This window comes from Bison bison, unplaced genomic scaffold (genome assembly GCF_000754665.1).
Source record: "Bison bison bison isolate TAMUID 2011002044 unplaced genomic scaffold, Bison_UMD1.0 scf7180017864032, whole genome shotgun sequence".
In the NCBI taxonomy this organism is placed as follows: Eukaryota; Metazoa; Chordata; class Mammalia; order Artiodactyla; family Bovidae; genus Bison; species Bison bison.
In genome coordinates, this window is record NW_011494604.1 from 4,745,649 (window position 1) to 4,760,626 (window position 14,978).

Here is a 14,978-nt window from a genome sequence, read left to right on the forward strand (position 1 = left end):
CATTCCTCGGGACATACAGCCAGAAGTGGGATTACTGGATTATGTGTGTTTCATTTTTAATTTTTTGAGGACTCTGCATACCAACTTACAATCCCATCAACAGTGCAGGAGGGGTCTCTTTTGTCCCAAACCCTCATCAACACTTGTTTTCTCTCCTTGATAGTAGTCATTCTTACAGGTGAGGTATCTCTTGAGGAGTGATGCTGAGCATGTTTTCGTGCCTGTTAGTCGGTTAGATATCTTCTTTGGAAAAAAATGTCTATTTCATTCCTCTGCACACTTTTTTTTTTTTGCTATTGAGTTGTACAAGTTCTTTATAAATTTTGGATATTAACTCTGTATCCAACACGATTAGAAAAAAAATTTCTCTCATTCTAGTTATCTTTTTATTTTGTTGTTTCTTTAGTTGTGTGGAAACTTTCAAATTGGATGGAGTTCTACTTGTTTTTTGTTGTTTGTGCTTTTGGTCCAAAAAATCATTGTGGAGGGTAGTATCAAGGAGCTTCTTTCCTCCTGTTGAGGTAAGTTATATGGTTTCAGGTCTCATGTTTAAGACTTTCAAGTTAATTCTTTGTGAGTAATGTAAGATAGGGATCCAATTTCATTTTTTCCGCATGTGATTATCCAGTTTTCCAACACCATTTGCTGAAGAAACTATCCTTTCCCCACTTATCAAATAATAGCTGATCATATATGCAGGAGTTTAATTCTGGGCTATTTTCTTCTTTGGTCTGTGTCCATTTTTATGCCAGTACCATACTGGTTTAATTACTATAGCTTTATTGTATAGCCCCAAAGCAGGACGTGTGATGGCTTTCTTTCTCAGGGTTGCTTTAGCTATTTGGGGCCTTTTATGGTGCCCTACATTTTTAGGTTTTTTTCTATTTGAAAAATGCTGTTGGAATTTTGATAGGGATTACACTGAATCTATAGATGACATTGTGGAGCATGTACATTTGAACAATAATACTCTCTTCCAGTCTGTGAACACAGGATGTCCCTCCACTTGTGTCTTCTTTGACTTCTTTCAGCAGTCTTGTAGTTTTCATTTTACAGATCTTTCACTTTCTTGTTCCCATGTGTTTTATTGCTTTGATCCCACTGTGAATAGGAGACATTTCTTTTTTTCAGATGTTTTACTGTTGGTGTATAGAAAAGCAACTCATTTTGGTGTAGCGATTTTAAACCCTTGAACTTTACCGATTCAACAGTTTTTTAGTTGAGTCCTTCTTTTTTGTGCCACACCCCACAGCATGCAGCATCTTAGTTCCCTGACCAGGGATCAAACCCACACCCCCCTGCAGTGGAAGCATGGCATCTTAACCACTGGACCATCAGGTAAGTCCCCAGTTGAGTCTTTTATATCTTAATGATTTTTAATAAAATATTAATATTGCATTCATCTAGCCACACATTGGTTTGTAACACGATTAACAATCTTGCTCATAACAAAAATACTGCATTCAACTTTCACGTTACTACCTATTTGTGACCTCTTGTATCAACATTTATTGTTTTTACTTGATCACTGCATGCTGATGCGTCTTCATTCATTGCCTAGAATGATTATAGGGAAATCATGTTCAAGTGAACTTTGGGTCACTCTCCTCAAGCATTTTTATGGCTTTAGAGAAGAAGACCTGATGGAGCTCTATCAAACCTCAGCTCAGTCCTTTCCTCCACTAAGAGCACTAGGGTACGGCAGGGCTCTCCAGGTATATGAGAGGTTCTGAATTCTCTCACATCCTCTTCCGGGCTAGGTTAAATCCTGCTTCTTTGGCTGGAGTATGGCCCGGGTAGTGGTGGTGACAGCATATTTTGTTCACTTCAGTTGACTCATGTCCTTATTCTCCCACAATTTCCCTCTTGTCTGACAACTTAGTCTCTAAAATCAACTTTAGTCCAGTGCAAGAGGCAATATTCCCCACTGGGAATGTGCCACAGGAAGAAGGTTGGCTATGAAGGAGACCTACCTCTGTTCAGACCCCAGACTGAGCCACAAGATCCTTACTGTTCCATCTCTCATCTCTGTGAGACCTGCTCAAGGCTAAGGGACCTGTCTTCTGCAGTTCTGATTGCTACCGTCTGTCATCATCAGACTTTAGTTAAGAATATTAGTCACAACTGGCTGGCTAAGAACAAGAATGTGAATTATTGCTAAGTTTCTTGTATATAATATCAGTAATATGATTATGTTGAAAAGTGACCTTTTTAGGAGATGCATACTGATGTATTTTGAGGTCAAGTATCATAATATTTCACTTTCAAATAGTTCAGAAAACCAAATACACTCATAGAACACAGGTGCAGTATCATACTGTTTTTCATGAATTCTCTGCTTATAAACAGGAAAACTGAGATGATGGAAGAGTTATTCATAGGTAAGGCATCAGAATTATACATAATTATGCCAGAGGGTGATTGATTAATCCTGAAGGTATTTCAGCTCTTGGCAGGGAGAAGCAACTGGGTGGCACTGCATCAGCTTCAGGACTGTCTATCCCAGACTACAAACTGACTGTAATTTGGAGAGAACATCAAATGTGAAATGAGCATGTCTGGGTATCTGCAAACTGAGCACTGGTTGGGAGAGCCATGCGTAGCCCTCATAGCTGGTATTAAAAATAACCTAAAGCATAAGCAAAGGGTTCAGTTTGGTTGCCAGGCAACCCTGCTGCCAGCTCCCTTCAAGCTGACCTTTATTTTTATTTTTTTCTATCCACATCTCTTAACATTTTCACCTTCTGGATCTCCCTTGATTCATTTAATATTTAATGATTATTGTTTGTGAGTTGGGGGGTCCAGGACAGGCCAAACCACAAGTTCTGAAATTCAATAGGCAGACCCTTGCCGCCAAGCATCTCACAGTCTAATAAAGCAAAAAGGTAAGTATATAATTATCTTGATTATGTTCCTTTAACATAATCCTTTACTAGTTGTAATGTTTATCTGCAAATAACCTTTTGCCAAATAAAGTAACATTTACAGGTTCCAGGGATTACAACCTGGTATTCTGGGGTACATTTTCAGCCTTCTATAGATTGAGGACTTTGGCAGGCCACTTAGAAGGTGAGGCCACTTAAGTTCTTACTCAGTTATCTGAGGGCCCAGTTGGCTAAGGTAAGCAATATTTAAAAATGGTATCCTGGGACTTTCCTGGCAGTCCAGTGGTTAAGACTCCATGCTTCCACTAGGCAACACAGGTTCAATCTGTGGTTGGAGAACTAAGATCCTACATGCTACACAGTATAAGAAAAAAAAAAAGTATCCCGATTCTCTATGAGCCAAGGCTATGGCACTTTCTTTGGCTTACTTTACCAGTGTGTTTCTTTAAGCTCTCATTAACTAATTTAGGTATACCTTGTTGCTTGAGAATGTTAAGTCAAACTGTAGCAAAATGACTGACCTAAGAAGAGGTCACTTTGCATATAATTTTCACATTGTAAATTTACCAAAATATCAATAGTTGGTTGTAGATCTTTGGGAACTGTAAGTTCAACCCATACTCTTCTTCCCTGAGAACTAGCTCCCTTACCTGTGGGGGCTCCTTTGGCAATACTGATACTAAATGACAACATCCTCCTGATCAGAAGTGACTGTATCAGAGCTAGGCCCATGACTAAGTGAGACCACTCAGATTATCTTCAGGGCCTTGGAACTTAGACACTACTCACTCAGGTTCTGGAATCGAAAAAGGTTGCTGATGTAGCCCTAGAAGGCCATCTTTTGTCAGGTGAAAGAAGCAGAGATGAGTGACCACAGGGTCTGAGAGACAGAAAGTGTAGCTGTTTTGGTGCTTGACGGCTTCCCTGGTTAGAAATGTAGAGTCAAGCTACATTTTCATTCTGGGTTGAGAGAATTTTGCACTTCTACCCCCAAAGTAAATTTCCCTTTTCACTGAGGCAGTCTGAGTGGGTACCTGTTATCAGCAACCAAACAAAGTTTAAAATTAATGTTTCAATCCTGGCTTAAATACTTCTTACCTTGTTCCCATAACATTATTAAAGCTCAATAGCTAAAATAATGTTGTACTTGGGTAATTTCCCAAAAGATTTCTCTAAAACCTCCAGAGATGGCCCATGATTATTGGTCATTCCTGACATTTTAATACATATTAGAATCACTGGACAAACACAATATTACTATGATGTTGTTTTCCTTTCATAAACAGTAGCACGGAAGGGACCTTAGGGGATGTCTAATTCAACCTCTATACTTTCAAGTAAGGAACCCAAGGCCCAAAATGGCCAAGAATTTTGCCCAGTTCTGGGATTAGAAACTTGTTTCTTTCTGTCAGTACTCAGACCAAGGTCCTGTGAATGGATATTTTAGGGCCAAGATGGCAGTCTCCTGGCTTTAAATTTCAAGTGAAATTAAACAATATTTATTGACTGCCCACATAATTGGTCACGACTCTTTTATTAATAGTTAACGAGTTAAAAAAGGCTTAAGGAGTATACTTGTTTCAGGCATAGCTGGTTCTAGGCTCAACATTACTGCGAAGAGTCTCTCTCCCCATCCCTAGGCAAGTCTTTTCACAGGTGAGGCACCTACAGACTCACATCCTATCAGCTTAGCTACCTCAGCAGTAAAACCCTGATTATTCTTGGACTTCTCTGTTATATGAGCCAATAAATTCCTTTTTTCTTTCCTTAAGTCAATTTGAATTTGGTTTCTGTCATCTGCAGCAAGCATTCTAAAATTGAGCTTATCAAAGAATTCTCCACAAACCAGCATAATGGTAACTAATCAGATTCTCTCTTTAAATCTTTGAATCTAAGAGTAGGCAGTTAAAGCAGAAGTTGAAAGAACATGCAGAAAAACCAGCAATCCAGTGCATGATGAAAACTCACTCTTGACACAATGTCTTGGCTTCTATTCTCAACCTCTTCTGCCTACTTCGTATCTTCTGCTTAGTCAGAGTTTCTGCTTATTCATAACTTCAGCTTATTCTTGGTCCCAACAGCATCACAGCCTGGATGGCTGCCTAATATCCTAAACTGATTTGACCCTGGAACACTTTTCTTAGAAATGGCAAAAAGTGATTGTCAGTATTCTGGGCTTTACACAGAACAAGCAAGAACGGTTTCCTCTTTCAACTTGGTAAATATCCTCATGACAGCCTGGAATTACTAATGTTGTCACTACTGCGGTGACCACGTTTGGATCAGGATGTGAGCTTTCCTAAGGCAACAGGCTTGACAAGACAATGAAGATCCTTTGCAGGTAAGTCATCGTGCCTGCAATTTTCTTGGATCCTGAAGTTACTTAACATCGCTGAGTTTTGATTCCGGTGGTAATAAAATGAAGGAAGGCACCCACCTTATTTCATTCCACCTTAATGAAATGAAACACATGTAAAATGCTGGAGCACAACCAGGACTCAGTGAATATTCGTTCTCTTTCACCAAATTTTAATATGTCATTTACCATATGAAGTGTTACCCAATTATCTCCTTTTGCTCACATGTTATGGAATGCTATTATTCCACATATGACAAAGAGTTTAAACAAAGAATCAGGATTTTTTTTTTAACTTACAAAATGTTTTGCTGCAGTTTTTCAAATGTTTTATTGGATTTAAAATTCTTTTAAGGGATACACCGATATACAACTAGTTTGATCAGCTACCAATATATTTTGGTACCCCTTTATTTTTGTACTTAAGAGCCAGTTCACTTTTTCTCCATGTTCAATACTTAACTTTGGTAAAATTTTGCCATGGTCATCTTCACCTGTTACTGAAGCATGAGTGCCTCCACCTTGCTTGGTGTAAGCTGCCCTTTTGGTTTTCTTCCTGTGAGTATGTTTGGTTGGACTCTTATGTTTTTTTTCAATTTCACTGCTTACATCCCACAGCTTTATCTTTCCATCATTCCCTCCAGTAAGCAGCAAATAGGATTCTCGCAGAAAGCAGACTTGGGAAACCCCCAAAGAATGGCCCTTAAATCCCAGTTCCTGTTCACACTTGACTCCCATCACCCTAAAGATTCGAACCTTACCATCTTCTGCACCACAACTAAAAACATTGCCACACGATGCCACAGACACAGAGTGGGCTAAGGCAGGGTTTAAAAGCTGACCAGGTGATTGTGGACTTTCCATTTCTTCTGTTTCATCCTCCTGTAAATTTGTAATCCAGAGTGGCCGGGCTTTCCGAAGGTTCCACAGCATCACCTTTAAATAAGTGGAAGTTACACAGTTAGAGTTCTAAATAGTTTGTTTCACGAACATGCTTATTCTGCTTCTAAGAAAATCACCAAAGTAGTCTAAGAATGATTAGCAGGATACATTCCCAGCAACATTAAAAAAAAATTCAGACAGCACCACAACATGCCAGCAGGATGCTACCCTGGTACCAAAACTAGAATGCCAATGGGCAGTAAGGAAGGTATAATTTAAAAACTAGATCCTGAGTAACTCTGGATCAACAAACCCTTTAATGTGTAATCCAAACTCTTACACAGATGCCAATTTCTTCAAGTCATCCTACCCCGACTGCTACAAGTAAAACTGAAAATGAGGAAATTTATTAATTTTAGCCTATGCTTGTTACAAGTAGAAACACCTATCAACTAAATAAACTAAACCCAGGATCAAACCTGGATCTCCCACATTGGGCAGATTCTTTCCTGTGTGTGCCACCAGGGAAGCTCAATGCCTAGCATAGTACCTGTAGAAAAGAGCAGAAATTTTAAGCAAGTCTGTTAATTTGACATCCTGGTATACTTGGCTTTTTACTGTTGTTCTCTGCCATGATCTTGGACCTACTAAGTAGATTTAGATAAAATGCAATTTTAAAAATATTTAAAACAAAACAATAAGTTCTGTGGATTGATTTTACTCCAGACTTCAGCAATTGTCTTCCTGGAGCAACCAATTTGAAAAAGAAAATATTCTTCATACTTTCAGAGCGAAGAGACAACTTTATTTTGCCATCTAGTACCGTCCCTGAATTATGGCTCATGATCTAAAAGGGGCACTAGGATAAGCACGACCGTTTAGTCAAAAGCACAGATCTGAACCGAAAATATTACCACTGCTGATTATACCAAGGTTTTGTTTGCTATTCAAAGTAACTTCCTTCAATGCATCCTATTTCAAAAGAAGTGACACTCAGAAGTGAATGCAAGCATATCAAAGTGACCCTGCTCAAAAATTTCTTGTACAAAAACATTTCTTTCCACATAAAAGATTCATTTTCAAGGGGAAAAGAAAGAGGCTCTTCCACTATCTGGATACTTAGGTTTTGGTCCTAGAGACTGTTCAAACTCCAGAAAGAAGAAAACAAACTTGAAACCATTTACTTTCAAATGTGGAAATGAGGGATAAAGAAAACCAGTGTAGAAAAAAAAAAAAAGAAAACCAGTGTATATGCTACAGAAATTCATGATGGAAAAAAAAAAAAAGAAATTCATGATGGGCTTCAAATTTCCAAATGTCCTTACAAGAAAAAACTGTATTGGAGTGGTGGGTTCACATGTATTTATTTAGTGTTATTATTTATACCTTAAAAATACATCATGAATATTATTTTGTGTCTATTTAATAAAAGATTAAGTAGTCTCAAGTGTCTTAATAAATCACACTTCATTCCTAAGGTCCCTGCTTGAGTAAGCTTTTTCTATTTAAACCTATCTAAATCAAAGGATCTAATTTTTATAATTTCTCTAATAACAAAGATGAGCTTCCCTTGTGGCTCAGATGGTAAAAGTGTCTGCTTGCAATGCGGGAGACCCGGGTTCAATCCCTGGGTGGAGAAGATCCTCTGGAGAAGGAAATGGCACCCCACTCCAGTACTCCTGTCTGGAAAATTCCATGGATGGAGGAGCCTGGTGGGCTACAGTCCATGGAGTTGCAAAGAGTCGGACACGACTGAGCGACTTCACTTTCACTTTCAATAACAAAGATAGGTATGTTGAACTTATCTATTATGTGTGGCAATAATTCAGTTCCTGCCTTGAGATAAAACACCTTGTTCAGAGATAAATAACTCTCATCACTAATCTGATAAAAACTCCCTTCCACTATTACACCTACATTCTTGGACCCCTCCATAGGCTGGCTATTCTTAAAGTTCAGAAAAATACCAGATAACCAGATTTTAAGAAGTAAACTGGAAGAAATTATACTTTCAACTCCAGTTAAAGAAGTAATTTCAGTCAGAAGTAATGACTGTACTATCTTAGTCACTTTTATTATATATTACAACCCAATGCAGCAGTTAATCTATAGTGAATTTTTAGCAATTCTTGACAAATCAAAAAGCAAAAGACTTCTTTTCACAATATATTTATTTCCTAGAGTATTCTCTAACACCTGCCTGGCACTAAATTTTCTCATCTAGAACTGGAGGTAAAATGGTAAATTCTGGATGCCTGCTTCTTGTGTAATCTGTGACTGCTATACATCTACTTGGTTGACTGCGATGTCTAACGCAGTTAATGAACCAGTGACTGAAAACTGGTATAGCTTAAGGATGAATGAATGAGTAGTCAGAGACACTGTACAATCCGCCTACTTAAAACAGATATCTGACTGGATGTGTAGGTCTTTCTGCCCAACACAGTAAGCAGATTATCTCCACTAGTGTAGAAAAATATAGATTTATTAAAGTTCTGGGCAAGACCTAGGAGTAGAAAAGGAATTTTGATGTCATGGGATCACTGTGCCCTGTAGGTGTAAAATTATTCTCAACCGAGGCACTACAAATTTTTGGTAGGACAATTTTTAATTAGGGGCTGCCCCAGCGCAGCAGGACATCCACTGATTCTTCCTAGTAAAAAGACCAGTAGCTTGGGGTGGGGGTGGCAGTCAGAGTGACAACAACTAAAATTAGTCTCATTTATTTCTAAATTATAAGGAGGTGTGGAGGATAGAGGAGTGGCAAAGATCACTGGCCTGGAAGTGACCAGGAGTCTTACAAGATACTATAAGCAGCTGAAAAAGTAGATTAAATGCCTAGAACAGTGTTGGGCACACATATCATCTATTTAAATAAATATCTTTAGTGTCACAGAGAAAAAATATAGGCTTTGAAGTCAGAGAGATTGAGGTTTGAATTCCAATTCAGTCCGCTGTGGGAAAACTCAATTTGAACTTCAGTTTCCTCATTTCTAAAAAAGAAATAGTATGATCAGGGTGTGATTAGAAAGAAAACTAATATATATGCTGCTGCTGCTGCTAAGTCGCTTCAGTTGTGTCCAACTCTGTGCGACCCCATGGACTGCAGCCTACCAGGCTCCCCCGTCCCTGGGATTTTCCAGGCAACAGTACTGGAGTGGGGTGCCATTGTCTTCTCCCAAACTAATATATACAAAGCAGTGTAAAGTGGTAAGTGACCACCAGAGGGAAGCCATGCCTATTCTCACTCCAGTGATTTAGAGTAAAAACAATAATAGATCCAGGCCCTCTGTTTTTTTTTAAATTATAAACTTTATGGAGAGTGGGTGGGTGATAAACTCTGTATTTAGCATGGTCCTTTGTTTAAACAGATGTTTAGAATCAAATATTCGAATTCTCATGTTTTAGGAATGTCTTAAAGCATAGAGAAAGAGTAAAAGATTAATAATTACTTTGTTAATCTACTAGACTTTGTCAAGTTAGCATTAAACATTCAGTAGACATAAAGTTTACGGTTCCTAAATACATAAGGCATGTCAGTGGATAAAAGAAAATGCCAAGATATATTTAGCCCGATCAATAATTTGATTCTATTAGTAAGTCCCATTTAGAAATTACCCATGTACTCTCTGCAAGACATCACCTGCATATCCAGTCCACATGACACCAGGCTCTGAGGCCTTTGAGGTCGAAAAGCTACAGAGGAACAGATATTGGAATGTCTCTTCAGTGATCTGCTAATTTTCTTATTTTCCAGGTCTAGGATTTTGATTGTTCCAGAGTCATCAGCAGAAGCCAGCAGGTTTTCAGTTTCATTCAATGAAAGACAGTTGATTTCTTCTTCATTCACATGAAAATCATCCAAGGGTTCTTTAAGAGACCTGACATCCAGTATGCTAATGGTTTCTCCATGTGAGGCATAGAGTTTGGTGGGGCAGGATGGAGAAAATAAGACGTTGGTAACATCCTCTGCCCCTTGGAAGCACGTGTGTCCTAAAAGAGTCCCATCTTCACCCCAAACCACGAGATCCCCACCTTCTGCTCCAGAAGCCACTAGCCCTTCTTGACTTGCATTCAGGCAGAGAATAGGAGAAGAATGTCCACCAGTCCACTTGACTGCCATAATGACCCAGGTAACTCTGTGAAGAGGGGGGAAAACTATAATCTCACATTTTATGTAAGAACTTTGTAAGACACAAATATTTCATTTAAAAAATAAAAGACATCTAAAAAACTCAATCAATAAAAAAAGACATTTGAAGATCAAGCCTACAAAGCCTGGTTAACACAAAACTGTGGCTGGCACATGCCTACATGTGTTTTCCTTGCAATCAGGTACCCAGGTAAGTCTGGTCCTCCAGCCTTTGATGTGAGGCTCACATAGGAATAAACAATAAATACACTTATTTTAAATTAAGAAAAGTCCTTTTTAAGAAAGGACCACACAATCATCAGGTTATATCCTTTGTCTGAATAATGTTTATGGAAAATGGGCCCTGGGCTTTTGGGTTTGAATAGCCCTATTACCTATCAGCTGGGCAAGTTACTGAATCAATGACCCACTTTCCTTCTTGATAAAATGGGGGTAATAATAACATCCATTTCATAAGATCAGAGAAGATTAAATGACACAGTAAATGTCAAGTGCATGTAACAATGCCTGGTATGTAAGGAGAACTCAACAAAAGTATTATCATTGTCACTTTGGTTACTTTTATTAGGCTAGTCAAAGTGGCATCATATATATTACACCAATGGTCCTCAAAGTATGGTTGCCAGCAGCACTAGCATCACCTAGGAACTTATAGAAATATAAATTATTGGACCCCACTCTGCTACTGCTGCTGCCGCTAAGTCACTTCAGTCGCATCCAACTCTGTGCGACCCCACAGACGGCCTCCAACCAGGCTCCTCTGTCCCTGGGATTCTCCAGGCAAGAACACTGGAGTGGGTTGCCATTTCCTTCTCCAATGGATGAAAGTGGAAAGTGAAAGTGAAGTCGCTCAGTCGTGTCGGACTCTTAGCGACCTCATGGACTGCAGCCCTCCAGGCTCCTCCGTCCATGGGATTTTCCAGGCAAGAGTACTGGAGTGGGGTGCCATTGCCTTCTCCTCGACCCCACTCTAGGCCCACTGAATCAGAAACTCTGATGTCAGCACCCAACAGTGTGGTTTAACAAGCCTTCCAGGTGATTCTGACGTATGCTAGAATTTGAGAACCTGTTGTTTTAGTCGCTAAGCTCGGTCCAGCTCTTTTTGTCCCCATGGACTGTAGCCCGTCAGGTTCCTCTGTCCATGGGATTTCCCAGGCAAGAATACTGGAGTAGGTTCCTTGTCTAGGGGATCTTTCTGACCCAGGGATCAAACCCATGACTCCTGCATAGCATATGTGTTCTTTACCACTGGGCCACCACGGAAGCCATTGAGAACCTGTACTATACCACTAATCATCAGGGGAACTGGTTAAAAATGCAAACCCCTGGGTCTTCTCATTGGAGACTAATTCAGTACATTATTTAATTTTATTCTCAAAACAACATTTCTGATTGGTATCATTCCATTTTACAGATAATTAAATTGAGTCTCATAAATTTAAAATAATTTTCCCAAAGTCACCTGTTCAGGATTTGTACTTAGGATCTAAAATAAAACAATCCTAAACTTCTAAATAATGAAGACCTTTTTATAACAATTCTACTTGATAACAGGTTTAACCTGTTAGTATTTGAAAGTACAGAAAATGACCAAAAGCTACTAATAATTCATTACTGCTTCTAAATATACTCACATTTTTAAAAAATCACATTATCACCTACTTGTACTTATATAACAGTAGTGTTTATGTGCATTATTTAGATTCCTGATATGCTAGGCAGCCTGCTTCTTTAAACTGGAATTGCCACATAATGCTACCCCCTACCTTAACTATCTCCTGCTGCTGCTGCTGCTAAGTCGCTTCAGATGTGTGTCTTTTGCAACCCCTCCCCAACTGGGCTATAGCCTACTAGGCTCCTCTGTGGATAGGATTCTCCAGGCAAGAATAATGGAGTGAGCTGTCATGCCCTCCTCCAGGAGATCTTCACAACCCAGGGATAGAACCCATGTCTCTTATGTCTCCTGCATTGGCAGGCAGGTTCTTTACCAGTACCGCCACCTGGAAGCCCAATTACCTCTTGGGTAAAGCAAAAAAGGAAACTGGGGCAATTTATACAATTAAATGATCAGACAAAAGGAAGCAAACACATCTATCTGGACAAATTATATTTTTCATTCCACAAGACAAAGGAGAGTTTATCTACTAATAAACTGCAATAGTTGCTTTAGTATTTTCAGATATAATACCTGAATTCAGTTCAATTGTACAGAGATAAATTTCCAAATACTGTTTTGAAGAATAATTTAATCTACTTAAAGTTTCTACTCCCGACACAAGTTTGTTTCCTCCCACTTTTAGCCACACACACATACAAAATCACTAACTACTAGACTGCCAAAAAAACCCACTGATCTAATAGTAATCAAAGTAACAGAAACACAATCACAAAATCAGATATAGCAATTTTCATATACAAAAAAATATATAAAAAAGACAAAGATACATTTAAAAAATTTTAGCAGAAGCACTCAATTAGTAAACAGAAAAAACTAAATAGAGACTGAAGCAAATACATTTTAAAGGAGAGGTTTGGAGAGGAAATGACTCAGGCAGATAAAGACAGGGAACTCTGGTGATTTGATTTTTGCTGACAAGTACTGACATAGTAGTTAAATAATTTTCTACCATAATCAAACCAGTCAATCCTAAAGGAAATCAACCCTGAATATACGTTGGAAGGACTGATGCTGAAGCCGAAGCTCCAGTATTTTGGCCACCTAATGCGAAGAGCCAACCCATAGGAAAAGACTGTAATGCTGGGAAAGATTGAGGTTAGGAGGAGAAGAGGGCAACAAAGGATGAGATGGCTAGATGGCATCATCTACTCAAAGGACATGAGTTTGAGCAGACTTCGGGGGACAGTGTAGAACAGGGAAGCCTGGCATGCTGCAGTCCATGGGGTCGAAAAAGAGTCGGACACAACTGAGCAACTGCACAACAACAAACCATAACAAGGACTTTTGCCAAATGTTCCAGACAAACCAAGGAAAAAGGACACTCAACACAATTTAAAATGAAAGAGATTAATATTTAGGCTTAGGAACTGTCCTTTGTGATGACTATCGACTCACATGATAGAGACAATATCCTAACTAAAAATATGAATTTTGAATTAATCATTGAAAAGGCTATTTAAGTTACAAATAGTTTAACTATGTAATGAATCTTTAGAGTATTGACCACTTATTCCTAAGTCAGAGTTTTAATTTTTCTACAGTGAATGAACTTTAAAGTCTAGAAGTCTGCCCTCTACAGTTTTAGGATTTTGTATCCATAAAGGTTTTGGATCTCTGTTAGAATATTAGGTTTTTCACTAAGAAAAGGCAGGGTTTCTAGTACTCCTATTTCTCCATCACAGATCTACCCACAGAGGACCTAAGTAAGGCTGACTTGCAGACAAAAGTTTTAGGTTTTCTTCCTAATGTAACTCTTTTCCAGAAAAAGTTAATTCGATTTTAAAGATACATCTAGTTAAACTCCACCCCAAAATGTAAGAAGTTAGGCAATAAATGAATTTTGCTCTTCAAGAGACTACTATAGACAACAATACAGTTCCTGTAAAGTTTTCCATAATGGAAGCAGTAGTAACTCTTGGACTGTTATTCCCAACAAGTCCAAGGTCAGTTCTACCTTAATGTCTACCCACCAGAGTAAAGAACAAATGAAACTTCAGGCAATGGCAACCCACTCCAGTACTCTTGCCTGGAAAATCCCTTGGACAGAGAAGCCTGGTAGATTGCAGTCCATGGAATCGCTAAGAGTTGGACACGACTGAGCGACTTCACTTTCACTTTCAATCTCTACACCACATGGATAGTATTCACTGATTACCCAGCTAGTCAGAAAAATTAAAATAGAGACCTATTACAGGAAATAATAGGAAAAAAGAACTGGGAAAGCCCCAGAAATCTGTACATTCTGAGGCATTTAATTTAATCACCCAGAGTACTGATCAGGGATTCAACCAGCGTACCCCGCCACCCAAATCACTTGTTTACTTAATCTACAAAATTGAAGTTATTTGTTATTATTTGAAATATCCAATCAAAAAGTGTTAATCAGACTGCTGTGGTAGAAGGTAGTGGGAAAAATTAACTACATATGAGTTCAATCAAAACAATCTTTTAGAAATGAGTTGGCAATCTGCTGTTTCTTGTTTTTGTTTTACTGGGACTGGAGAGCTACCTGGAAGTAGCTAAGTGCCACTATCTCCACTCAGGTATCAAGTCAACAAGCTTCTCTTCTCAAAGGTAGATGCCTAAAGGGTCAAGACTAGAGATCTCTTCTAGAAAATTAGAGATACCAAGGGAACATTTCATGCAAAGATGGGCTTGATAAAGGACAGAAATGGTATGGACCTAACAGAAGCAGAAGATATTATGAAGAGGTGGCAAGAATACACAGAAGAAGTGTACAAAAAGATCTTGACGACCAGATAATTACGATGATGTGATCACTGACCTAGAGCCAGACATCCTGGAATGTGAAGTCAAGTGGGCATTAGAAAGCATCACTACGAACAAAGCTAGTGGAGGTGATGGAATTCCAGTTGAGCTATTTCAAATCCTGAAAGATGATGCTGTGAAAGTGCTGCACTCAATATGCCAGCAAATTTGGAAAACTCAGCAGTGGCCACAGGACTGGAAAAGGTCAGTTTTCATTCCAATCCCAAAGAAAGGCAATGCCAAAGAATGCTCAAA

General features: G+C 38.8%; 1 protein-coding gene across 1 annotated transcript in view; it reads right to left on the reverse strand.

Moving 5' to 3' along the window:
- Positions 1-341: 341 nt before the first annotated feature.
- The window catches only part of WDR53 (WD repeat domain 53), a 17,684-nt gene continuing 3,047 nt past the window's right edge, over positions 342-14,978 (reverse strand). Inside the window, exons 2-4 of the mRNA XM_010834341.1 lie at positions 9,767-10,262; positions 6,003-6,177; positions 342-1,101 (exon numbers count right to left, since the gene is read on the reverse strand). Coding sequence (XP_010832643.1) covers positions 1,085-1,101; positions 6,003-6,177; positions 9,767-10,246 — 672 coding nt within the window. The 5' untranslated portion in view covers positions 10,247-10,262 and the 3' untranslated portion in view covers positions 342-1,084. The remainder of the gene's footprint in view (positions 1,102-6,002; positions 6,178-9,766; positions 10,263-14,978) is intronic.